General features: G+C 49.6%; 7 protein-coding genes across 12 annotated transcripts; 3 read left to right on the top strand and 4 right to left on the bottom strand.

Moving 5' to 3' along the window:
- Positions 1-8: 8 nt before the first annotated feature.
- Positions 9-3,306, bottom strand: LOC131214413 (nucleolar MIF4G domain-containing protein 1 homolog). 2 transcript variants are annotated; one of them, XM_058208800.1, is made up of 4 exons: positions 3,183-3,306; positions 2,134-3,085; positions 1,073-2,085; positions 9-1,008 (listed from the first exon to the last, which is right to left on the bottom strand). In XM_058208800.1, the coding sequence occupies exons 1-4, from the start codon at positions 3,191-3,193 to the stop codon at positions 39-41; spliced, it is 2,946 nt and encodes a 981-aa protein (XP_058064783.1). In that variant the 5' UTR covers positions 3,194-3,306; the 3' UTR covers positions 9-38. The 2 variants fall into 2 exon arrangements, with proteins under 2 accessions (XP_058064783.1, XP_058064775.1); XM_058208792.1 differs by having other exon boundaries at positions 1,073-3,085.
- A 220-nt stretch (positions 3,307-3,526) lies between these two features.
- Positions 3,527-8,165, top strand: LOC131205476 (dynamin-like 120 kDa protein, mitochondrial). 2 transcript variants are annotated; one of them, XM_058197582.1, is made up of 10 exons: positions 3,527-3,666; positions 3,860-4,305; positions 4,366-4,482; positions 4,777-4,821; positions 5,002-6,046; positions 6,112-6,273; positions 6,354-6,541; positions 6,603-7,194; positions 7,263-7,552; positions 7,624-8,165. In XM_058197582.1, the coding sequence occupies exons 1-10, from the start codon at positions 3,638-3,640 to the stop codon at positions 7,686-7,688; spliced, it is 2,979 nt and encodes a 992-aa protein (XP_058053565.1). In that variant the 5' UTR covers positions 3,527-3,637; the 3' UTR covers positions 7,689-8,165. The 2 variants fall into 2 exon arrangements, with proteins under 2 accessions (XP_058053565.1, XP_058053566.1); XM_058197583.1 differs by lacking the exon at positions 4,777-4,821.
- Positions 8,166-8,246: 81 nt separating this feature from the next.
- LOC131205477 (galectin-9-like) lies at positions 8,247-10,772 on the bottom strand. Of its 4 annotated transcripts, XM_058197584.1 has the most exons (8): positions 10,589-10,772; positions 10,419-10,507; positions 9,979-10,343; positions 9,697-9,843; positions 9,478-9,572; positions 8,972-9,172; positions 8,775-8,904; positions 8,432-8,561 (listed from the first exon to the last, which is right to left on the bottom strand). In XM_058197584.1, exons 1-7 carry the CDS (start codon positions 10,613-10,615, stop codon positions 8,809-8,811), a joined length of 1,020 nt encoding a protein of 339 aa, XP_058053567.1. In that variant the 5' UTR covers positions 10,616-10,772; the 3' UTR covers positions 8,432-8,561; positions 8,775-8,808. The 4 variants fall into 4 exon arrangements, with proteins under 4 accessions (XP_058053570.1, XP_058053568.1, XP_058053567.1 ...); XM_058197587.1 differs by lacking the exons at positions 8,775-8,904; positions 8,972-9,172 and having other exon boundaries at positions 8,247-8,561; positions 9,437-9,572; XM_058197585.1 differs by lacking the exons at positions 8,775-8,904; positions 8,972-9,172 and having other exon boundaries at positions 8,247-8,561.
- A 202-nt stretch (positions 10,773-10,974) lies between these two features.
- Positions 10,975-11,472, top strand: LOC131214889 (diphthamide biosynthesis protein 3). Its single transcript, XM_058209226.1, has one exon. The coding sequence runs from the start codon at positions 11,147-11,149 to the stop codon at positions 11,408-11,410; it is 264 nt and encodes an 87-aa protein (XP_058065209.1). The 5' UTR covers positions 10,975-11,146; the 3' UTR covers positions 11,411-11,472.
- A 101-nt stretch (positions 11,473-11,573) lies between these two features.
- LOC131206435 (uncharacterized) lies at positions 11,574-17,582 on the bottom strand. The gene is made up of 7 exons (XM_058198983.1): positions 16,668-17,582; positions 16,218-16,602; positions 14,829-15,260; positions 13,435-13,709; positions 12,276-13,337; positions 11,788-12,208; positions 11,574-11,726 (listed from the first exon to the last, which is right to left on the bottom strand). Exons 1-7 carry the CDS (start codon positions 17,580-17,582, stop codon positions 11,662-11,664), a joined length of 3,555 nt encoding a protein of 1,184 aa, XP_058054966.1. The 3' UTR covers positions 11,574-11,661.
- A 437-nt stretch (positions 17,583-18,019) lies between these two features.
- Positions 18,020-19,615, top strand: LOC131205943 (essential MCU regulator, mitochondrial). Its single transcript, XM_058198266.1, has 2 exons — positions 18,020-18,487; positions 18,588-19,615. The coding sequence occupies exon 1, from the start codon at positions 18,113-18,115 to the stop codon at positions 18,392-18,394; it is 282 nt and encodes a 93-aa protein (XP_058054249.1). The 5' UTR covers positions 18,020-18,112; the 3' UTR covers positions 18,395-18,487; positions 18,588-19,615.
- Positions 18,784-24,343, bottom strand: LOC131206433 (protein flightless-1). Its single transcript, XM_058198981.1, has 6 exons — positions 24,278-24,343; positions 23,452-23,801; positions 20,525-23,392; positions 20,305-20,455; positions 19,939-20,217; positions 18,784-19,871 (listed from the first exon to the last, which is right to left on the bottom strand). The coding sequence occupies exons 1-6, from the start codon at positions 24,341-24,343 to the stop codon at positions 19,737-19,739; spliced, it is 3,849 nt and encodes a 1,282-aa protein (XP_058054964.1). The 3' UTR covers positions 18,784-19,736.
- Positions 24,344-25,002: the final 659 nt, after the last annotated feature.

Raw genomic sequence — 25,002 nt, 5'->3', positions numbered from 1 at the left:
TACTTACTTATCAAAACCATCTTGTACACAACGTCACGTTAGTCATCATCGAACTGAACTCGGGAATCGTCCGAGGTCAGTAGGTGGTCCGCTTCTTTGATGCGATTTTGCAACAGCAGCAGCTGTTCCTGCGGTAGCTTCTGGTTCGTTTGGCTGCCCCGGGCCAGAAAGTGGTGCATAAAGAGGCGGAGACTATCCTTGAACGCTTTCAGCTTGTAGCTCGCCGTGATACGGCTGAATACCAGCAGACACTTGTTCTCGTCCGCTGCCAACAGTAGCCCCAGCATCACCTGCCGCATCAGCCGCAGGCTTACCTTATCGATATCGGAAAAGTCGATGACCTTGAGGCAGGAAAGCGGAAGGCCGCCTTCCGCGATCAGATGGGTAACATAGTGACCTAAGTTGCGCAACTGCTGCTGTTTGAGCGCGTGTATCTCTTTCAGGCGATCCCACAGTGCAAACTGAATCGCCAACTGGTAGCGTCGATCGTAATCGCAAAACTTCTGTGACAGCACGCTGTAGTACGGATTGTAGTCCTTCTCCGCGAGGCTACAGTGCATGATCACCGACACCACGATGCGCAGGTCCTTGATCGATAGTCGCAGCAGTTTCTCGAAGGCGTCCAAATAGTCCTCCGCACTCATCAGAATGCAGAACACGTTGCGACGGTCGTCCGTGTTCATGCGCTGTTGGCGTGCCAGCTCAAGAAGCTGCTCGCTAAACTCGCCACCGGTACCATCGTGGCCAGCAGTACTTTTCCCCTTTTCCGTGGCTGAAGTGGGAGCATCGTGCCATGCCGAGCCAACGAGCCACCATTTGCCGCGCTCGGGAATGTTCACGATATCTTGCAGGCCGATGTTCAGCGTCGAGATGTACTTTCCACTCGTGATCATTCCTTTCAGAAGCTTCCGGAAATGTTCCACCAGTGTCGGATCGTACTGCGGAATCTTGTTCATGTTGTTGTTCTTAACCGCCAGCAGCGTATCGAGCATAAACTTAACGCGGGGGCTGTAATGTAAGCAAAAAAGTGTTAAAATATTAACAACTAAACACAAAAGCCGCGTTTTCTTACTCATTCTTTAGCTCATCCGGAGCGGAAGCCGCTTGTTTTTGGACAGCCATGATCAAATCCTTTAGCGCGAGTGGGTCGTCCTTACGCAAGATAAACCCGATCGTACGCAGCACAAGTAAAATGCATTCCACGGCCTTTTCATTGAAGCATTCAAGTAGTTTCCGTAGCACCTCGTAAACAAGCTTTCCCTTGACAATATCAAACGTGTACAGGTGGCACAGAATCTGGACACAGTTATCCAACTGTTTCTCCTCGTTGGCGATCGTGGCGATCGTTAGAGCCTGTGCGAGGAATCGTTCGGCGACCGTTTCCAGAAAGTGCGACCCAACTTCGCTGCCGACGTTCGCGTGCAGAATGGCCACCAGTAGTGTGTGCTCGAGAACCATCCGCTCGGGAGTGAGGCTAGGTGCCACGATGGCGTCCAGTATGAGGCTCGTCAGTGTGCTGTTCATGTCGTAGCGTGCGTTTTGCATGTACAGATTGTCCAGTTCGATCGATATTCGGTGTACGTTCGATTCTGCAAGTCGATTTACCTGACCCTTCAGCTGTCGTTTGAGGCGCAACAATTTTTCCTGTTGCTTCGGATCCGTCGAGGTACCCGCCTTGGATGCTTCGAGCTTCGCACGCAAATGTGGCGGAACGTACTTATTGCCCAATACACCAGCAGCCGGATCCTCTTTGATCACATTTCCCGCTTTGTCTCGCTTGCGGCCATAAATGTCTTCCCAGGTGCCATCGTTTGCCGGTGGGGCTGGATCACCCCGTTCAGAATCCGCATCCGATTCTAAACCATCGAGAATATCATCCAATCCATCATCATCCCCATCTTCGTCGTCGAAACTGTCGTCGGATTCTAGTTCTTCTTCCGTCACAACCCGTACGGAGGATTTCTTATTTTTCACTTCTTTTTGTGATTTTTTGCTCGATTTTAGCAGGACGAAACGTCCGGGATGGTTCGATTCATCCTCTTCAGAAGAACCTTGCTCGGAGGTGGATTTTTTACTTGTGATTTGCTTTTTATCAGTCGATTTCTTACCCTTTCTATCGAGCGTGAATTTAACCTTTCTCTTTTTACTTTCCGGTCCGTCCAGCTCATCCTCGGTGCTCTCTCCTTGGTCTGGTTCCTCGATTCCATCACCATCGGATCCCGAATAGAGTTCGTCGTTCTCGGTGTAGTCCGACTCTTCACCGTCACGGTCATCCAGTTCCAGCTCCAACTCCGAATCGTAGGCTCCCAAATCGTCCATTTCGTCCAGGCCAAGATATTTCTCCTCTATTTTCTTAAGGTTCTCTACTCGACGCTTCTCTTTGTGGGACAATTTATTGGTAGTCTCCGAAATGCGTTCCGTATCGTGGTCATCCTCTTTCGGCCTCGATCCAGACTTGCCATTCAAAGGGGCCCCGACGGCGTGTTGCAAGTCTTCGGCAAACTCATCCGACGAATTTTCCTCCAACTCCGCGGCCTCCTTTGCTGCTTCGTACATTTTGCGGATACTTTCATCGGTGCACAGATCCAGCGCATAATCTAAGCCATCGTTGAAACTCTTCGGCACGCCTTCTTTGTTTTTGCGCCGATTGATGTTGAGCAACTTTTCGTACTTTTTAATCACCCGATCGTCTTCTTCATTCGCGGCCTCGAGCTGCTCGATCCGTTTGTTTTTCAGGCTCGCCTCGTACTGGCGCAGCTCCATCATTTCCTTCTCGCGTTCGATATCCAGCTGAGTCGTCACGGGTTTACCGCTTTGCTCTTCTTCCTCTCCGCCCGAGCACAAGTCCGAGTCAATCTCTTCTTCCGCCAGCTCGTCTTCGGACTCTTGCTGCGGAGCACTCTTTTGAAAGCCTCCTCTACCATTCTCATGCCGGTCTTTTCTGCTGCGATTGTGGTAATTGAAACGATTGAGCTTCTTCTGCTGTCGCTTTTCCTTGCGCAAATCCTTGCGGGTTTTAGGTTGGTTTGCTCCTCCGCGACCATGCTTTCCTGCCACCTTGCCTTGGCGCACGTTTTTATGGGGTCTGTACCGGAAAACGATGGGACAACGTATGGGAACTTTCCAATCCAATTTCCAATTTCCAATTTAGGATGATGGTACAATAAATCCGGATATCTTACCTTACTTTCATTGTGAGCAATATTTGATGAAGAATTTATCACCGAGCCATAACAACAATCAACAAACCGGCATTTTTGACAGTTCTTACCACGTGCACTTGAACGGCTTATTCAACGAACACACTTTTAATGGAAATAATCCACGTTATATTCGATTTTAACATTTTTCCTGAAGCCTTGCCGATCTTCAACCCCCGAAAGAGTATAATTTTATGCTTTTCTTAAATAAATTATGACGTCATCTATCAACATTGACCGAAGGTTCCTACGCCACTGAGCGTGTTGTCAATCGTTTGACAGCAAGGCGGTCGCGAAATTTGCAAATCCCGTGCCGTCAGAAAAAGCGCTGGCTGGAAAAGAGTCTACCATTGTGCGATAATTCCCGAAGAATGCACAATCAGTAGTGTCGCTCGAAAATAAGCACGGCAACGGTAGAACACACGCAGCCCGAAAGGATGGCCCAACTACTTCGTGGACGATCGAGGTAAGGACGGCAGATTATCCCATAAATCCTGCCCTGCCCGTTGGCACCAAGTGTTGTCATCTCGCGCGAATGTTATATAAAGTGTATTGATTTTCTGTTATTTTCTCTTCCACAAACGCGAATCCGAATTCCCGGGGTGCCGTTGCCGCTAACATTACACCTACTGAATATGGTACCCCGTCGCTGGATGCAGCATTGATCCTCGATTCAAGCTCATACGGCCCGTGGTATACGCGGTGGGACGGGTAAATTTTTCCGGCTCCACAACTGGTTCGAATGGAGGCAGTCACAGCGGTGGAACGGGCCACTCGAATGGTTGGTCGCGGTACAACTTCTACCGGCACCAGGATTTTCTGCGTCCACCGAACACCGGTGGATGGCAATATTCGCATCACCAGTACCGGAGCTACGGAATGCTGATCGGCCGAGTGCTTCGGGGCGTGCTAAAGCTACGCTATCTGGTCCTGGGTGGAGCCATCGGTGGTGGCGTAACACTCAACAAACGGTACGAAGAGTGGAAGGATGGTCTGCCAGATATGAAGTGGCTGGAGGAGGTGCTGCCGGATAACGAAAAATGGGCCGGCTTCACAAAGAACTTGCTCGCCGTCAAGGATGCGGTGAAGGATTCCATCGAAATCGGTAATCTTGGGCACTGCTACCGAATGGACGTCGAAATTAATCCCTTTTCCGTTTCTACAGATCCGCGACTGAAGCAGCTGAGCGAAAATAAGATGAACGAATGGCGGCAATGGTTCGACCAACGGTTGGACAATGCCATCGAAGCTGCCGAAACGCAACAAAACCCTCAAATCGAAAGTAAGTGCCGTAACAGACCCGGTTCATCGTTCCGATCGAATGCTCAAGAATGATTAAATTTATTCCGTCCGTTAAAAGAGTAACGCACACATTATTTGTTTCAAATAACTGACCAACTAGAAATGATCTGCAGTTTCCCGGTGATCGCTATCGTTAATAGTTTTTGATCCCGCAAAAAGCTTCATGCTTCATCTCCTTCATGTTCCCCAAGTGTTCTGTTCCACGTCAATGCGAGCGTACCAAGTTTAATCCAAAATTTTCTTTCTCTTCCCTTCTTTCTCTTTTTTGGTCTAGGTTCCTTCCAGAATTTATCGGAATTCATTTCCGACTTATATGGAGGTAAAGAGCCTTGAAAATTCAGTTCTTTCATTAGCATAGTAATGTGACTGTGGGATGGGAGGAATCGGGTGCGATACCAAATTTACTCATTCTTGAACCGAGGGATTTTCCGGGCGAAAGAGGGTGGCCGCTTCTAATGTTCTAATCCTGTGGCTTTATTATTCCGTATTCTCTCCGTAGCCACCAAAGAAGAGTTGCGGGCGAAGAACACGGTGAACGCAAAGAGCCTCGGTGCGGAGGAAAGCCGCAAGCGAGTCGATACGCTACAGGCCCAGGTGGACTCGCTGCAGACGGAGATCATGAACGTGCAGCTCAAGTACCAGCGTGAGGTGGAAAAGCTGGAGAAAGAAAACCGCGATCTGCGGCAGCAGTACTTGATACTTAAAACGAATCGGAAGCAACCGACGAAAAAGCGCATCAAAAAGTCCCTGATCGACATGTACTCCGAGGTGCTGGACGAGCTGTCCGGGTACGACACGAGCTACACCACGGCCGACCACTTGCCGCGGGTCGTCGTCGTTGGCGATCAGAGCAGCGGCAAGACTTCGGTGCTGGAATCGATCGCTCAGGCACGCATCTTTCCGCGCGGAAGCGGGGAGATGATGACACGGGCACCGGTCAAAGTAACGCTCTCGGAGGGCCCGTACCACGTGGCACAGTTTCGTGACTCCGACCGTGAATACGACCTGACGAAGGACAGCGATTTGGCGGAGTTGCGGCGTGACGTTGAGATTCGAATGCGCAATTCCGTACGAGGCGGCAAAACCGTGAGCATGGATGTAATCTCGATGACGGTGAAGGGACCCGGTCTGCAGCGGATGGTGTTGGTCGATCTGCCGGGCATCATCTCGACGCAAACGGTCGACATGGCACCGGATACGCGCGATCAAATCAAGCACATGACCGAGCACTACATGAGCAATCCGAATGCCATCATCCTGTGCATTCAGGATGGCTCGGTGGACGCCGAACGTAGCAACGTAACGGACCTGGTGTCGCAGTGCGATCCGCTCGGTAAGCGCACGATTTTCGTGCTGACCAAGGTGGACCTGGCCGAAGATCTGGCGGATCCGAACCGCATCCGAAAGATCCTCTCCGGCAAACTTTTCCCCATGAAGGCGCTCGGATACTTTGCGGTTGTCACGGGGCGCGGTCGAAAGGATGATAGCATTGAAACGATTCGCGAGTACGAGGAAAAGTTTTTCAAAAACTCAAAACTGTTCCAGTGAGTGTGGCCAGATCCATGATCCCTGTTTGCAGCACCCATCATATGGTTGATTTCTATTGCAGGAGCGGCGTCACAATGTCGCACCAGGTCACGACGAGAAACCTTAGCCTTGCCGTCGCCGATCGCTTCTGGAAGATGGTCCGCGAGACGATCGAACAGCAAGCGGACGCGTTCAAGGCAACGCGATTCAATCTGGAAACGGAGTGGAAGAACAACTTCCCACGGTATGCATGCAACAAACGATCGTGTTCTTTCCCCTTTCTGGGACTGATAATTACGGAGCATGTCTTTCTTTGCTCCACAGCCTGCGCGAGTCGGGCCGGGACGAGCTGTTCGAGAAAGCCAAAGGAGAAGTGCTGGACGAAGTAGTGAATCTGTCGCAGGTGTCGGCCAAAAAATGGGAAGAGTTGATGAACAACAAACTGTGGGAAAAGCTTTCGAGCTACGTGTTCGAAAACGTCTACCTCCCGGCGGCCCAGTCCGGGTCACAGAGTAAGACTGGCCGCTTGTACAATAGTGAGCAACAGTGATACATATTAATTTCGATCGGCAGATTCCTTCAACACGATGGTGGATATCAAACTGCGCCAGTGGGCCGAACAGGCGCTGCCGGCCAAATCGGTAGAGGCTGGCTGGGAGGCACTTCAGAAAGAGTTCCAGCACCTGATGGAGGTGGCACGCAAAACGCCCGACCACGATGATCTGTACGACAATCTGAAGAGTGCCGTCATTGACGAAGCCATACGGCGGCACTCGTGGGAGGACAAGGCGATCGATATGCTGCGGGTGATACAGCTCAACACGCTCGAGGATCGCAGCGTGCACGACAAGCAGGAGTGGGATCAAGCTGTTCGGTTCTTCGAAACATCGGTCAAAGAGAAGCTGCAAACGACGGAGACGACGATTGGCGAAATGTTCGGACCGAGCACGAGCCAGAAGTGGCTCCAGTGGCGCTCGTCAACCGACGAGCAAACCAAACGGCGCCAGGTGAAGAGTGAGCTGGACAAAATACTCGATAGCGATTCAAAACACTCACCAACACTCAGCTACGACGAGCTGACCACGGTGAGGAAGAATCTACAGCGTGGCAACGTCGAGGTCGAGACGGACTACATTCGCGAAACGTGGTACCCCATCTACCGGCGGTAAGAAACGGTCCTCCTTTCCGATACTTTCCTTAACTTAACGTTTTCCCATTGTCCACGATCTGTAGGCATTTCCTGAAGCAGGCACTAAACCGCGCATACGACTGTCGGAAGGCGTACTATCTGTACTCGCAGCAAGGCAGTAGCTGCGAGATCAACTGTAGCGACGTGGTCCTATTTTGGCGCATCCAGCAGGTGATCAAGGTGACGGCGAACGCGTTGCGGCAACAGGTTATCAATCGTGAGGCCCGACGGTTGGACAAGGAAATCAAAGAGGTGCTGGACGAGTACGGCGAGGACGATGAGAAGAAACAACAGCTGCTTACCGGCAAACGGGTGCAGCTGGCCGAAGAACTGAGTAAGTTAAGATGAAGCTTGAAGCCCATTTTCTGCGATCTGCGCACTACTATCCTTTCGCTCCATTTCTAGTTCGCGTCCGGCAAATTCAGGAAAAACTGGAGGAGTTCATCAATGCGCTCAATTTGGAAAAATAAGCACAACGGCATTGGCCTGTGTGAGAATGCTTCGTCGTGCGGATCCTGAGCTCGATAGCTTGATCCGGGTTCGGGAGGTCGCTTAGCATAAGGATAGTTTCGCCAAACCACCTTCCCGGTAAAATGGGTTAAAGCTCGAAAGAAAACAACAGTCATCTATCGTCATTGACATCAAGTTTTAGCTATTTATTTCGTCTCGCTTGCACCACGTCAAAATATTGTAGGCGACCCGCTGGAAAACGACGCTCGGATCATCTAAGTCGTATAGAAGTAAGGCAGCTGCGATAGCAAATAAGGTCTCGCCCTTTTCTGTTACGGCTTCCAGTCTGTTGGCGCAACGGGTCGCTGTTCGCACAACAACTGATGGTGGCTTGGGATACGCAAACGTGTTTTGTGATTAAATGGAAAGTCATTCGGTAATATAGTGCGTTAAATAAGTGTAAACCTAATAAAAATATATTACGATTACGATGCCTATTCGCGCTCCTTTATTCATTCGGCAGCACGATAAAAGTACAAATAAAAATACAGCGGAAAACAAAATAAATATGTGGCGTGTACCTGGTCCGGGAACAAAAATTTATTCGTTACACCCCAATACAAAGGTTGGACAATAGATTAGAATATAGTTTTTTTATATATAAAAGAATACATCAGTTTCTCATAGGTGTGTTGGGTGTTTCCCAAAACTTAAAGATTTGAAATACTATTGTTCAGGAATGTTAAAATAATGTTCATTTGGTCTTTTAATCAGTCACTACTGCTGCTACTAGAGCTGCCCCTACGGCGCAGGACCTTCGACGCAACGTACAAGCCGAGACCAGTCGCTCCAGCTGCTGCTCCGTATTTTAGAAGGGTCTTGGTTTTCCCTTTCTGAAAATATATGCGCAAAAAGTAAAAATTTTAAGATAGCAAAAGCGCTGAAAGATAAAAAGGAAAGCCCAAACAAACGGTCATTTATATTTTTATCTACACGAAACAGACGAGTTCATAGAGCGGAGACAAAACAACGAACAGAAAAACGTGTCCCAATTTTTACAACATTGTGAACCTCTCCACAGACATGAGTATCGAGCGGAAACGTACAGTGGTTGTTCCAGTGGCCACAGAACGCAAATCCTTAGTGCCACCGTTCGGTCGAGCTAATCGAGGTCTCTTGAAGTGGTGGGGCCGTCGGCGGTACTACCCAACCAAGCGTGGCCGGGCGGGGCGTCACCTGCAAAAACAAACGCATAGCGAAAAGGCGACAAACGCGGACAGAAGCACACCTGCGGAACATTTACCGATGGTTGCGGCGGGACATGGTAAGCGTGGGAATGTTGCGGCGCAGGACTACTCGAGATCGGTCCTCCGGCGATCGTGTGACGTAGGAAGTCCTGTGTCTGCTGAATTCCCCCCGAGATCGTTTGTTGCAAAGATTTTTTCATCTTTACACGACCATCACCCGCAGCAACCGGTGGCTGGTATTGGCCGGGGGCCGTTGGCTAGAGATTTTTGAACGGATGAAGGAAATTTCAGTGATCGTTCGGCTCCGATCTGTTCCCTGAAAGACTTAGAGTGCTAAGAGGTGCCACGATCAACGTATCAAACGATCACCGGAACACAATTAAGCAGTACAAAAGCCAGGACACTAAAATAGATATCCCCAAAGTTTTACCGAAAGCGCCAACGCGCCCCAATGTCCGCGGAAATGGCGGGATTTTAACATGGAGGCGCGTGGTTGTTGCGTGGTGTGAAAGAGTGATTACATTTTCTCTATTTTCGCTTGCAACTCTTCTTTGAACAGTACCGAAAAAGGCACGGCCGGCGGGTGCCCTCCGGGGTACGGCGGATGCGGATATCCCGGCTGCGGTGGCGGTGGTGGCGGGGGCATCCATCCGTGGCCTAAAAGTAGGCAGGAAGGGGACAGAAGGGTGCGGGATTTGTGAAAAACTCGTTTGCGATTAGGGGTGACCGTTGCGTCCGCGGAATTAGAACAGCTTGAAAAAGAGCTTTCGTCGGGTTCTACCTGGATAGTGGCCACCACCACCACCGCTGACGACCGGGTAGGTTGGTAGTGGAGTGTACGGCGGTGGTGGAGGCAGGGGTGCCGGTGGCGGATGCGGTACGAAACCAATCGGAGGCACAGGAACGTACGGTGCTGCCGGTGGAATGACTGAAATGGAAGCAAACACGGTATCGATTGTTATTATCTACAGCGATAAGTTTCTGATAAGATAAATTCGGCTTCAGACAGAGTGAAACGACGGACCGTCGGAGAAATTTAAATCTGGGGTCTTCGAATACCTACCAACGGGCGGGTAAGGATTGATGGGAAGTGCGCCGGCACCATCCGCCTCGGAAATGATCGAGTAAATGACGCAGTTGCCGCTAACCGAAATGTACCGGGCATTGTGTAACGGCAGTCGGTGGCCGAAGGTGCAAAAGTGGGCCCCATTGATGGCTATTTTGTACTGACTCGCTTCGGCCAGTATCAGCAGGTCGAAACCTTCGCCATACCGGATCGGACAGCCCCCGTAGCGCTCTTCCGGGCCCACCACCTGGTTCTGCAGCGTGTTGCGCACGATCACATGTTCGTTTGGCCGGATACTGATGTGGAGTGTGACATCGTCCCGCGGGTTCGTAGCGGCTCCCGATTGGATGTGAATCTGGCAACTGTTTTTAGGGTACGTCCGAAAAACAAGGCTTAGCAAAGACCACTTGGGGAAGATTGTACCGTGTCACACGTACCGCTCTCCGTGCTGGTTCAGAATACCCTTGAGGCGTACCATACGGCCAGGCACCAGACCTCCGGGAATTTGCCCCAGAAATGGAAGTTTCTAGTGGCGGAACAGAAAGAAAAATCATTGGATGACTCATCGCCCCACGGGAGGAAAATGTTGTCCATTTGTTGGTCTTACTGGAGAATAGATGGGAATCGTAGCCATTTCGAAAGCGTGGCTAGAAAGCACTAAATCGCGCACTAAAATCACACCAGTCACTTTTTGTCAACGGTCGCGGAAAACACACGACCTAACCGAGCGAAATGATAGTGAGCACAATTTTTCTATTTACTTTATACCTACGTTCGATCTTATCGCCACGGTTCAGACTCGAGTGAGTCAAGCAATGCGCGGATCAATGACTAATTGTTGGCAATTTTCAAATGCTCATTTTTTGCCGAGGGCTGAAGTAACGCCTCGTAACGCTGCTGATGATGACAGCGTAACGCCGAGATTCGCTGAACGGTGAATGTAAACAAAGCCATGCTGAGCCAACATCGAAACGTCAATCTGCCGCACGAGCAGATGAATCAACGAATGTGGTAAAATTGTGCGCGCGAAGTAAAAATAAATCATGAAATAGAACGCAAATGATCCAAAAGTCGCAGCGAAAATTGCATAGTGCAGATACGGATTATTAGTCATAGGGGTTCGCCGGGCACATCGATATGCTTTGCGTCGTGAAGTGCATCCGGAATGAGCGTGTACCACGATGAAATCGAAATCGAGGATTTCGAATACGACGAGGAAGAGGAGATGTACTATTATCCCTGCCCGTGCGGCGATCGGTTCCAGGTCAGCCGCGAGGAACTAATGGCTGGCGAGGAAGTTGCTACTTGCCCCAGTTGTTCCCTGGTAGTGAAGGTGATTTACGACCCGGAAGCATTCGCCGCCGAACAGGACGAAGCCGAAACGAACAAGGCCAGTGGAACGTCCGGCGAACAGTTGGAGAAAAACTGAAGCACACAACGCAGTAGCGGTTTCTTTTGTAAATTTTTAATAAATGTATTTAGCACTTCAAGTTAAAACATGACCGTTGACTTCGAAGACTTTCTTTTTTTTTTGTTTTAGTGAACCCTTTGCGATGGGACATGGGTCGCACCACATCGCTTCTATAGCTATCTTCTAAGTACAAGCTCACACCTTTTGAAAAGTAAAACAATGAATGACTTACATTAAAAAATAACCCACAGTGTAAGCTTGAACCGAAGCTAGGTCTCGATGTGCACTCTGCTGGACGTCGCGCGAGTGTTTCGCTTGGCGGACCTCTCCATCACTGTGAAGTAAAGAGGCACTGGTTTAAGATGTCCCTGTAGTTCTGTTGTTCAAAAAATTACCTTGCTCTTTTGTACTGCTGATGCCATCACCTGTGTTGGCGCTGAAGATTGCGGAGAGTGTCCGCGAGGTTCTGGTTCGTCTTCGTGGAGTTTCGACAAAAACTTCATCATCACTCGATTGGCTCGCTTCTTTTGCCATAAAATTTGTAAGACCGGATTGTTGGCGTCGTTTGTGCAATTCGCCATCGAATCGGGAAGGCGTTCGCAAATCAAGATTGTCGATGTGCTCAAACTCCAAGTGATCGCTAAAGGTAAGCTTCGGTTTCGGTGTGGCAACAATGAGCCGCGAACTCTGCCGCTGGGCCGCTTGCGGTGTTTCGCTCGCATCCAAGAACAACACACTTTTCGAGCGAGATTCCTTTCTTCCCACGCTGGGTGTTTTCAGGATTGATTTAATGTTCTCCCCATTCAATGGATTCATCTGCAAAATATTGTGAACATCATACGTTACACATCAATTCTGTTCCCTGAGAAGATGTCATACTTACACCAGGAAATATCGTATAACGTTTTGCTACGGCCGGGCTCGAAACGCATGGAGCGAAGTCGGAGTCATAATTGCATTTCGAGTTTTCTGTATTGCGTGACGATCTTTTAATTGGCGTCGCGGTCAGGTTTACAGTCTCAGTCAGCGGACCAAGATCGAGTGCTTTCTGCTTCTGATCTTTCCGTACTTTTCGGATCAAATCGGCAATGGCGGACGAGGCCTTCGTTGCACCATTCGCTGTGGGTTTCTTTTCGCGCTTACGAACACCACCACCCGCTTGTAGTTTTTTAACCTTCGGAGGATCCTCCACAAAGGGTTCTTGCTCTTCTTGCCAATTATTGTCCTTCAACCGATGCAGTTCAGCGAAACGTTTGTCGAGATTTTCCAAATCCAACGACACCATCTGCCAGAAGCCGTCCAGATCATCATGGCGCACTTTGCGATCATCCCATTTTGTTTCGTAGTGGCCAATGAGCTCGCGGAACTTGGTCAGCTTTTTGTGGATCAAAATGTTCGTTTGACCCTGCGCGGCAAGGATTAAGCCTTTGCAGTGATCACTCAATTCTTCACATCCTAAGAAAGGAACGTAATCATTGCACAAAGCTTCCAGTCGTTTCCGTTCGCTGCCCACCTTGTTATTGTAGAAAACGGTTTTCTGTTGCACCTCCTCGGGCATCTGGGTTTTAGTGGTGGCCACCAATGATGGTTTCTGGATTAGCTTTGTTTGTGGACTCAGAGTAAGTGATAGAGATATTTTTTCATCTAATCGTAAATTCGATTCACTCAACTCGGTGGCCGGTAGATCGTTTTCTTCGGTGAACTGTGAAAGCGATCTTCGCTTCGGTTGCTTCTGTGGCTCTTCCCTATCGTCCACATTATTCTCGGATTCATCGTTTAATTTCAAATGTGGTTTTGGGTTGTCTACAACAAACCGAGTGCTTCGCCGACTCGATTTTGGGGTTTCCAGGCCTTCGTCTATGAAAAGAACACTCTTCCCACGAAGTCTACCGGAGATGGACGTCTTTAAGCCGCGTTTAACGTTTTCAACATCTGCTTTGATAGCCTATTGATTTATTTAAATCGGAAGAAGCAAAAATGTATGTTGTTAAAACATGTTTTGCAGTAACAAAGATTTCAATCCTTATTCATTCCATACTTACATCAACAAAAACTGTATTACGTCTGTTCAATGACGGACTGTTGATCTTGTTCGTTACATCCGGAGAGCAGAGTTGGCAAATACTCGATCGCCGCTTCAAAATGCTGCTGCGCTTGGGAGTATCGCTGATACGGGACATGAGCTTAACTGGGGATGCGATTGCCATCACAGTTTCGGCCAATGGTTCCAACTCGATTATATTTTGATTCTGCTGCTCACGCCGAGCTTTACGAATTATATCGGCAATGGCAGACGAGGACTTTGTTACCGCTTTCGCTGCCGGTTTCTTCTCACGCTGGTAGACACCTCCGCGGGCTCGTCGTTTCTTAACCTTTGAAGGAGCCACCGTAACGAGTTCTTGCTCTTCCTGCCAATTGTTTTCCTTCAGCCGATGTAGTTCAGCGAACCGTTTGTTGAGATTTTCCAAGTCCAGCGACACCATCAACCAGAAACCGTCCAGATCGTCAGTGCGCACTTTGCGATCGTCCCATTTCGTTTCGTAGTGGCCAATGAGCTCGCGGAACTTGGTCAGCTTTTTGTGGATCAAAATGTTCGTTTGACCCTGCGCGGCAAGGATTAAGCCTTTGCAGTGCTCGCTCAATTCTTCACATCCTAAGAAAGGAACGTAATCGTTGCATAAAGCTTCCAGTCGTTTCAGTTCGATGTCCACCTTGTTGTTGTAGAAAATGGTTTTCTGCTTCACCTCCTCCGGTGTCCGAGAATCAGTCTCAACGATAACACTGGATGATGTCCTGTTGTTTGAATTTGTGTACGAAGTACTCGAGAGAGCAATTTTTTCATCCAATCGTAAATTCGATTTACTCAGCTCTGTGGCAGGAAGATCGTTTTCTTCAGTGAACTGTGAAAGCGATCTTCGCTTCGGTTGCTTCTGTGGTTCTTCCTTATCGTCGACATTATCCTCGAATTCATCGTTTAATTTGAAATTGGGTTTTGGAGTGTCTACAACAAACCGAGTGCTTCGTCGACGACGCGATTCTGGGGTATCTAGGCCTTCGTCTATGAAAAGGACACTCTTCCCGCGAAGTTTACCACCAATGGATGAAGCCTTTAGTGGCGACTCAGGGCATTCGTTACCTCCCGTGAGAACCTGCAATGTTTGTAGGATTCGAAGAAATAGATTGAAGTTATTTTTGCGATTTTCACCAATTAACTATTTTGCCGTTACCTCTGTTGGTGATGTGCGCACGACCGACCACTCCTTCAAAATGCTATTCCTCTTAGGGGTACCAGCGATACGCAACGATCGCCTAACAGGAGTCGTGACCAGTTTTACTGTATCAGCCAATGGTCCCAAATCCGAGTTTTTCTGTTTTCTTTGCTCTTCACGTGCCTTTCGGATCAAATCGGCAATGGCGGACGAGGTCTTCGTTGCACCTCTTACTGCCGGTTTCTTCTCGCGCTTGCGGACACCACCGCCTGCTTGTAGTTTTTTAACCTTCGGAGGTTCCTCCACAACGGGTTCTTGCTCTTCTTGCCAATTGTTGTCCTTTAACCGTTGCAGTTCAGCGAACCGTTTGTCAAGATTTTCCAAGTCTAACGACACCATCTGCCAGAAACCATCCAGATCATCATGGCGCACTTTGCGATCATCCCATTTCTTTTCGTAGTGCTCAATGAGCTCGCGGAACTTGGTCAGCTTTTTGTGGATCAAAATGTTCGTTTGACCCTGCGCGGCAAGGATTAAGCCTTTGCAATGATCGTTGAGCTCTTCGAATTCTAAGCCGGCTCCAAAACGATTGCACAGTTCTTCAAGTCGGTTACGTTCGCATTCAACCTTGTTGTAATAGAAATTCGTCTTCTGCTTAACTTCATTCGGCACGTGAATATCGTTTACATCGACTAAACACGATCGATGCTCATCATCAATCCGCCCCGAGAAATGCAACAAAACATTGGAATCACTCGGTTCCATTGGGGTCGTCATTGTTGTTTCGACAAATAGCAGGGAGCACCGTTTCTGCGGCACAATCGAAGGTGAGCTTTGTTGCTTCTCGTCATTTTGATCAACTTGGCACGAGTTTTGTGCAGAATGTGAGCTTGGTCTGTCGTGCTCGAAAAATACCACTTTCGACGATCGCTTTTTTGTAACTGGGGCTGCACTAGTTCCGTCCTTTTCCAATGGTGCAAGATCGTCATTGATCAATGCTGAAGACGAGGCTTGTGTATCCTTAACCGAGGATGAAGCTTCATCGTCGATTAAGATTATTGGGCGGCAACCAAACACTGCATCGCTTGAGTCTTTTGTGAGCACCGAATTTTCCTTTTCGTCATCATCGCTGACGGTATAGGATTCGTTCAATGATGGTTTTCTCTTTAGTTGTCCGAACGCTCCATTGGGTTCGCATTTTGGAGACCTTTCTTTATCTTCATCGGTGATGGTATAGGATTCATTCAACGACGGTTTTCTCTTGGGTTGGCCGACTGCTTTATCAACTGCACATTTAGGTGGTTCTGCTGTGAATTTTTGCGGCCCCAGGTTTCCGGCATCACTCAGCACGCCATCATTCGAGTTGGGACTCTCTAGGTTAATTACACCACCAACGCAGGAGTAAGTTAAAAGCGACGCTACGGGCTGAGGTTTCCAAAAACTATCTTCTTTTCGCGGTTCCGGTTGCTGGTCCGAGTTTAACGATGGTTCCACGGGTAGAGCAAACGGTTGAATTTCCCAGACACTGTCCTCTCGTGGCCTATCGCTCACTAGCTCAAGTTGGTGTCCCAATGATAACGTTTCGGATAAAGCCACGGGTTGCGGGACCCACAAACTGTGCTCTTTTTGCACTTCAAACGTATTCTTTCCTTGCTGTTCCGACGTTACGAGCTCCGTCACGGGTTCGACCACGGGTTCTGCCACGGGTTGAGGCTCCCATAGACTGTGCTCTTTTGCCCGGCCGTGCACTTTTCCCGGTTGCTCTTTAAGCGGTGTTTCAATTTCGATCGGACTGATACCATCGAAAAACGTCTCCGAATTAGGAACTTTTAAAACGTACCCATCGGATGGTGCGATCGAAAATGGTAACGGTTTCTTGAGCTTCCTAATCGTCGAAGTAACCATTGGATTTTTCGAGTTTTGGTTTGCTTTCGCATCGGTCGGTTTGAGAGTAAATTTAAATTCGCGCGATTTCGGGACCAGTGGCCGAGATTGCTGTGCCTAATAAAAAAAATCGAGAAATACATGAAACGTGATACATTTGTGGGGTTCAACGTTCAACTTACAACGCCAAGACGAACGTTTTCCAATGCTTTCAATGGTTTCTGTCGAATACCGTCTTTTACGGGTTTCGAAGGCTTTTTGATGCCCCCTTTCAAGAGCGATGCAGGATCCGCTGTGCCGCCAACCTGGGGTTTCTTGCTACACAAGGGTACGACAGGGGTGTTGCCCTGCTGCTGTTTACGCCTATTCGTGACTCCCGGCGGCAGATTATCGCGTCGCCAACAGTCTACACGTGAGGCTGCATGAGCCACTCTGGGAGCGGGCGGAACGGGCGTCCTGTTGTTTTCCGATAGCGGTTGTTTGGGTGCATGGTTCTTGGATGTGGACCCAGTGACAACGGTCTTGAATCTAGGAGTCATGGCCTTCCGCGCACTAGAACTCTTTGCACCGTTGGACCCTGTGGCAACTTTTTCCAATCGCGGCGTCGTGCTCATTAGCGCACTAACCAGCTTTGCCGGCTTGTGATGTGACGAACAGGCTGGCGCTTGAGCTTCCTTTTGTTTTGCTTCCAATTTTCGCAGCACGTCGTTAGATAGTTGCAGTTCCCACTCCGCAAGGGCAACAATTTCGCTTTGTGAAACCACCGGTATGAATGGTCTATCTTTTTTATGCCTTGCTTGCTGCAGCTGCTTTTGCATTTGTCTTAGCTCGCGAAAACGTAGCAAGCGGTTTAGCCGTTCGCCGTAGGCTTTATTCTTTGGGCGTTTACCCTTGTCGCGGTCACCGGGACACGGAGGATGATCGTTTTGGGTGAGCCCCACATCGTTCTCCTCGTCCGAATCGTGCATATTGCGAAACGATTGGCGTATTTCATGTCGCGATTCTTGACGCTGCGTTTTGTGGTACAAATCGGCGGCAACTTTCGACTTGCTGCCCGGCTTCACAAAGTTGTTTTTGTACAAACTTTTACACTCCATGATGCTTATTTCTAACACAAATACTATAACTACATAAAAACCAAAATCAAAGTCCGTCCGATCGGTAAAAACTCCCTATGTTCGCGCGTCCTATCGAAATGGCGCTTCCTGATGCAAATGGCTTGGTTCGTTGGTGTCAGTTGATCCGACGGTTTTCAAACGGTTTTTGCTGCTGTCAAAAATCGGCAACAAGGACGCTAGCGCATGGGATCGGCACGGTCGCACAGTGAATCGAAAATTGCCGATTGTTTAGTGCAACAAGGCTTGATAATGTTTTTTTATTCTACGGCTTGAGAGCTTTTTGTAGGGCTTAGTATTCGTGAAAAGAAGAAAATAATAGAACTTTCCGAAATGGGTGAAATCCAAAAACTTGTATGGCAACCATGCCAGATTATTTTCCGTGTGACATTTGACGCCTTGCTCAGCAGACCCCCGCATAGACCTTGTACTCGGGTGATGCGTGTATTGTCCACGAAAAAACATTAAGTTATCGGGTGTTTTAGGGCTCGAATACGATCGTACGAAGCAAAATGGTTTTTACACGAGTGTTTCAAAGTGTCGTGCGTTCGAGCAGCCTCGCAACGACCGACGCTAGAGCGCAGCTTCTGCGGCTTCCGCTGCGCCGGAAGTACACCTATCGAAGTGGTGCGCTGAAACCCATGCCGGACATTACACCGTTCGGTTTGTTTGGTGTGATTTGCACGGTCATTCCGGGGCTGCTGATTGGTGCTACCATCAGCAAAAATATGGCCAATTTTCTCGAAGAAAACGATCTGTTTGTACCGTCGGACGATGACGATGATGACGATTGAGCGAAGCGGAACGAACCGGACAGCCAGTGCAAACAGCACCGACCATCGGGCGGGATCGATATTTTTAGAATTGAACAAATGTTTTCGCATAAGGTAATTTAGCGTGCCCACACGCAGCGACCTTTTCCCAACGAAAAATCGCGTCCAAAGACCCTTATTATTCACACTAACACGTTCGTGTTTTTCGTTTCAGATAATCCCCAACACTTTCCGCTTCTCGTCCGCTTTAAGGGTCTTATCGACCGGATCATCTCCTGTTTGGGTGGTATTTTTAACATCGCAAATAACATGGCCCCTCGTTCGTGAAGACCTATTGTTCTGATCCCGTTAGCAGTCTTCGATAAGTAGAAACTAATCCATTAGTAATTGTTGTTGTTATTGTTGTAAGGTATCGAAGATTTCTTTCGGCACACCAAGGTTCCAGCTCTGGGCCCCGAGCAGACAGCAGAAAGATCGATGCAAAACACGCTTTACGATTTTCATGTTATTATTGCGATTTGTTACCAATTCTATACTGTCGCTTCGGCCGTTCAATCTCTTCAGTAGATTTTTATTTGTACATAATTTTGCTAGTAAGTTTATAGTTTTATGAACATTTTCTCCTGCGCTTTTCACCCTCACTCGCGTAGTGGTGTGGGGTGATTTAAACGAACATAACACCAGCGAACGTTTTCTGACGGTCCGAGTAGTTGTTGAGGCGAATAAATAAGTATATTCAAAACAGAAACGCAAAGCAAACTACTGTTCTTCGTTTTGGGCCACTGTTCCGAAGCAACCGACCGGTCAGCAACGTCCAAGTGTGCGTGTTTGACTAAGTCCACTAAACGGTACACCTTCGAAACGTTCCACTGATTTATTTACACTGTCTTTTGAGCTCCCATCAACGCACACTCCGCAGCGCGAGAATCTAGTCCCATTCGGAAGGCGTTACGAAAATACTACTTTTACTCCGGTGAGTGGAAGCGAGGAACCGAGGGTGTAAGGTAAAATAGGGAAATTATAAACCTACGAAACATGTACAACCTGTACAAAAACAATACGCACGACGCACGAGCATAAACACAGTGACTACCACAAACGGATTTGGCGTTGTCCATGAGTTGGGACGTTTTAAAGTTCATCACGATTTGTTATGACGGAAAGCAAAGTAACCTGCTACGTTTTCCGTTTTACACGATTCGCTCATACACCAATCATGAAATAAAATATGCAATGAAGCAACAGAGATAAAAAAATAACGGTATTCACACTATATATCAAGTAACGATTGTGCTTGAAGTTGGTCAAAATTGGATTCCGGGCGGTTCCCCGCCAGTTCAATCTATCTAATCTCTGTAAACCTCTACTCCGGGGGTTTTTTGTGTGCACTCCAGCCGTGGAAGCATTTGGCGAATCGTTTCGATTCTTTGTTCTTCAGCGTTAGAAACAGTTTTCGAGATCGTTCCGGTTGCTTGATGCGCATATGCTGAATGTAGACCTGTTCAATGGAAAAAAATGCAATGAGTTACACTTAGTGCTACACAAACAATAATGGCGTGGCGCACCTGAGCTGACTTGTAGGCAAGCTTGATCTCCACCTCGCTGCAGCGCGAACCAAGCCACAGGAACACCTGCTCGCCATTGTCCAGTATCATAATGTCGTCATCCGCCAGATCGTCCTGACAGAAATCGGAACACTTTTCGGCCACCGTAAAGTAGCCTTTCTCGTTCGAGCACCGGAACAGGCGCGTGTAGTTCATGTACTCCGCATCCGTATCGTACGGCTTTCGGCCACCGAGCGCAACCCAAAAGAAATTTTCTGGCTCCTCGCCTTCGTGAAGTATCTGCCGATGGGACAGTTCGAAAAGGGACAGTGTAAAACTTCGGGCTTTGCCTGCGAGGGGAAATGCAACTGCGTATAGTTCCCGTACCTGGAAGCTAACCCACGGATTGTTGAACATGTCTTCGGCAATTTCCTGTATAAGGCGTGACTCTTCGGTCGTCGTCTTCGAACCGATCCACACGTACACGATGCCTGACTCGGAGTCATCATCCGTCTCGAAAGGCACGAAGAGAATGTAGCTAAAAAGAAGACAAACACGGTGTTGAGGTGGTGTCGATCAGCATTACCGGACCAGAGCGATCGCTTACCAGAAGGCGGAATTGAGCAGCGTTGCCTCCGGTCGCACCTGTATCAGGCGCGTACAGAGTGCACTGCCGTTGGAGCGCAGATGATAGAACTCGACCGGTAGCTTCCCTTCCGGAGTGCGCTGCCGCTCCTTGCGCCGACCGTTCTTGATGACAAACTTGCCCTTAAAGTGGGACATAAACTTGAGGTTCTCCTGTTGCTGGTGTATCCGCACCACCTCCAGCTCTTCACCGAACATCGATTTAAACTTTTTTTGCAACGTAAAGGTAAACGTCAACCAGCCCATATTGCCTGCTTCCCGACCCTGCCAGAAGTACACCACGCACTGAATCTCTTCGGCGGGCGCCGGTGCCGATTCGAGTTGCTTCGCCCTCGTGCCACCCGCCAGCCCGTCAACGGCTGCCGCCGACTCGCCGTCCTCTTGACCGTCGCCGTCCTCTTCCTCGTCATCATCAACCGGCAAGCAGTAACGGCATAGGAACACGTAACACTCGCCGGTATAGAACACGCCGAGCTCCTCCTCCGGTAAGCGGACAAACTTTTTGCTTTCTAATACAAACGGTTCCATCACGTCCAGATCGTAGTTCCAGTCTTCGGCCAGTTGCTGTGCCTCGAGCAGTGTCATGGCCGGTTGCCGAGGCATAAACAGTGCCGCTAGATCCGCTTTCGTTTGCTGCTGCTTGGCCCACTGCGTCAGATCGGCTCCCGTCCGGGCGACAGATTGGGCGGTGCGCGTAAAGTCGACCGCAATAATTTCCTCCCAGCCTGTAAACTTCGACTTGAACGCCTGCGTTTCGGTGCCCTCCTGGACGCGCGTTATCAACGCATACTCCGGCCGATCGATCATGGTGAACAGTTCCTGCGAAAGCTTGATCGCCGCCGCACGCACCAGACGTGTCGATTTTTTGCCAAACCAAACAAACAGATCCAGGTAGCAGTCGAGAATGTACACGTTCTTGCTGACCAGCAGCGTGTGCGTGAGCGTTTTCTTGTCCCCCGTCAGTTCGACCTGCGGCAACTCCAGGTACCCCATACCGAGTTGGATTTGGTACAACCGGGGCGGTACGGGCACAAAGTCGGGATCGACGTGTGACTCTAGTAGCCTCTCGGCTTCCTCGTCCTGCGGTCCCTGTCCGTCGGCGAATCCGAGGGCACGCCAAAAGTCTAAACTCTCCTGACGCTGATACTCCTGGAAGATCTCTGCTTTGTTCTTGCGCTCGTGTTTGTTGATTTTCTCCGCCGTAAAGCGGCTTTTCGATTTGAGCGTGTTCTTCGACCTCACACCGTACCACACGAACAGCTGCAGGCCGGTGTCGAGAAGGAAGACGTGATCGGGATCAAGCGACTGATATGATACTGGCACTGGTTCTAGGTGAATGTTTGCTCCGGCATCGTGCACCCGATAGAGCCGCACGATGTAGACCACGTTTTCGATCGTGTAGAACCCGGTCGGTGTGCGGCCACCTTCGATGTACGCTACGTCCGTATCGAACAGCGCAAGAAACTCATCCGACTCGTCACCTTGCTCCTCGCGAATCGTCCGACACCGGGCACCGAGATAGTTGCGCAGGTTGACCGCATGAATCGCCGAGCAAGCGCGCTTATCGAGCGTGGCTTTCGTGCCAATCCAGAAGTAAATCTCCCACGACAGTTGGCCACTGTCGTCGTGGCTGGTTTTGAGTACGATGTAGCAGTCGCCCTCGTAGAACTTTCCGTGCGCTGCTTCCTCGATCTTGTTCGGCAGGAAGTTCTCGATTTCCCACACGGTAAGCCCCGGACACTGGCCATCTTCTTCTTCGAAAATCTCCGAGTAGTCCACCGCCGGCTTCTCGAGCGTTTCGTCCCATCGCTTCGGTTTCAGGTTCTCCACCTTCTCCTCGCCCAACCCAAGGCCCGAGTTTTTGTCCTTCGCAATGTCCTGCATGCCCTTAAGTATCTTGGCCGAGTCCTGGTTGTCGGTCGAATCGTTCCGAGCGCCCCGTCGTAACCGCAGCTTGCGTGCTATTGGATCCTTTGCACCGTTCGCGGCCCCCTGCACCTGCGCCGGCACGGTCGCCCCAGCCAACCGTAGTTGCGTCTGCAGCGAAAAGTCAATGTTGTAGTACGCCAACCCGTCACCCCGTTGCGCCTCGAGTGGTTTCGGAGGCATCACCAGGTCAGGGTTGTTGCGTAAATCGAGCTGTTCCATGTCCGTCAGCAAGTGTATCGCTTCCGGGAGCGTAATGAGTCGGTTCGAGCTAAGATTGAGCTTCTTGAGCGAGCCACAGCCGCGACACAAGCCTTCTGGCACCATTTCCAGCAGATTGTTCGAGGCCGAAAACACTTCCAGTGCGCTCAGCTTCCCGATGCTCGACGGGATGCCCTCAAAGTTGAGCAAATTGTCGTTCACGTGTAACCGGCGTAGTTCCTGCAGTTTGCAGAGGGTGGCCGGCAGGGCGGTTAGCTTGTTGCGGGACAGGTTCAATGTTTCCAGCTTTGTCAGATTTTCGATCTGTGGCGACAGCTCTTCGATCGTGTTATCGTTTAGCTTGAGCCGGCATAGGTTAACTAAACTGTACAGCGGAGCTGGGACTTTGGACAGTTCGTTCTGCGAAAGGTCGAGCTCCTGCAGGTTCAACAGGCTATCGAAGGAGGCGGGAAAGTTGTTGATCGTGCGCTGGGTGTTGCGCATCTGCAGGCATACGAGGCTTTGCAGCGAAGGCAGCTGGCGAAGTTGAAACAGTTCCAGCGGATTGTCGTTAAGTATGAGTGTCTGCAGGTTGGAAAGCCGGCGCGTCTGTGGTGGCAGCGTCTCAAGCTTATTGTTCGATAGATCGAGAAAGAGTAGATCGTTCAGGTTGATGAACAGCGACGGTGGAATGGCTTCGATTCTGAAACGAAAGAGCACGGCGTCAGTCTTCGATTCATATTCGAGGTCCAATCGACGCACTGGTTGTTACTCAAATTCAACACCAATAAGGCTTTCGCTTTTTCCAGCCCTTCCGGCACTTCCTTCAATCGATTGTGCGATAGATCGAGCGTCGTCAGGTCCTCTAGTTCAAACAAGTCAGACGGAATCGCGTGGCTTTTGATCTTGTTGCGGCGCACATTGAGAGACCGTAGACAGCTAAGCTCACTCAGTTGACCGAACAGCTTTTCCAGCTGATTGTTTTTCATCGACAAGTGCTCCAACTTGACTAGCTTTCCCATCTCCTCCGGTATGGTCTCCATTCGGGTGCGATCCAGCTTGAGCCATTGCACGCCGGACATGTGTTTGATGTTTTTCGGAAACTTTTCATCCTGAAACGGTACGGAAAGAAAAATGACATGCACATGGGGGGGATACTAAACACCGAACGCGGCGACCATGACCAAGGAAATCGAATCGTACGGGTAAACAACTGTCAATGGCATTTTGGCATCAAGCAGGCACCGACCCACAGCAGCGGGGTGCGCCCGATAAGAATCGCAAAAATGTAACCCTTCGGCGGAAATGATAGGAGCGCCGATAATTGTGCCACACCGTGTCTCTTTTTTAAACAAAGCCGGCTACGACGAAAATAGATTTTCTGTGGCGGTAAGTCGTACGGTGAGCGTAAAGCAAGGGTGGGAAGTATGTCAACCGTGCGTAGTGACGGAGCATGCCGCAAAGTAGTGCGCTCACCGGATGGTAGTGTTTCGGGTTTCGGCGCCTAAGAATTTAGCGCAATGGTTTGGAAAAACGGGCCCACGAGGACAGCGCGGTTGCAAAATGCAGCAGAGCCACGAACACTTACGCTGAAGTCATTGTTGGTGAAGTCTATTCCACGCACGAACGGCAGGACACCTGTAGTGCTGTTCATGATGTTGTTTCCTGGCGATACCTTCTCCCTGCGTTCTCCGGGTACGTGTTTTACGCTGTGCTGTGGTTCACCGCGGACCTGCTGGCTTTGGGCTCTGTTTGCCGGACAGAGGATGCGTTTTCTTCGTTTTCTGCGTGCTCCACGGTTTCTCTGCTAGCGTTGGCGAATGCGGATGTTGGATGGTGAGTTTGCGGGACCGAACGGGAACATTTCATGCACTCCACTACACTGTACACGGTGGCAGGACGAATCCGAGCATCCGTCTGTGATGTGCATTTATGGTAAACAGGGAACTTCGCTCGGACCTTCCTTTTTCAGTGGACCGCCCATCGAAAATCGAAAGACGGTTCGATGAGCTAATGCTGTGACAGACGGGATCGATAGCAGGCCAAAGTTTGGCCCGTATTCTGACGGATGGTGAAGCGAAAAGTCACCCGCGGATGGCGATAAACAATCGCTTACATCTGCTTCGGTTCGCTTCCACATGCAGCTCTTTCGGTTGCTGTTTATCACAGTTCAAAAAACCCAATTTTTACTTCACTCTAAATTTCATTTAGCACCGCAGCAGCGGGTGTAAATGATGAACAGGAGTGAAAAAGAGTTGGTTAGAGTCGACCTAATTCGGTCGGTGTAAGCCATGTTTGACAGCCGTCAGTGTC

This window comes from Anopheles bellator, chromosome 1, assembly GCF_943735745.2.
Source record: "Anopheles bellator chromosome 1, idAnoBellAS_SP24_06.2, whole genome shotgun sequence".
Lineage (NCBI taxonomy): Eukaryota > Metazoa > Arthropoda > Insecta > Diptera > Culicidae > Anopheles > Anopheles bellator.
The sequence above is the reverse complement of the archived record's forward strand: the minus strand, read 5'-3'. Positions and strand labels throughout refer to the sequence as shown.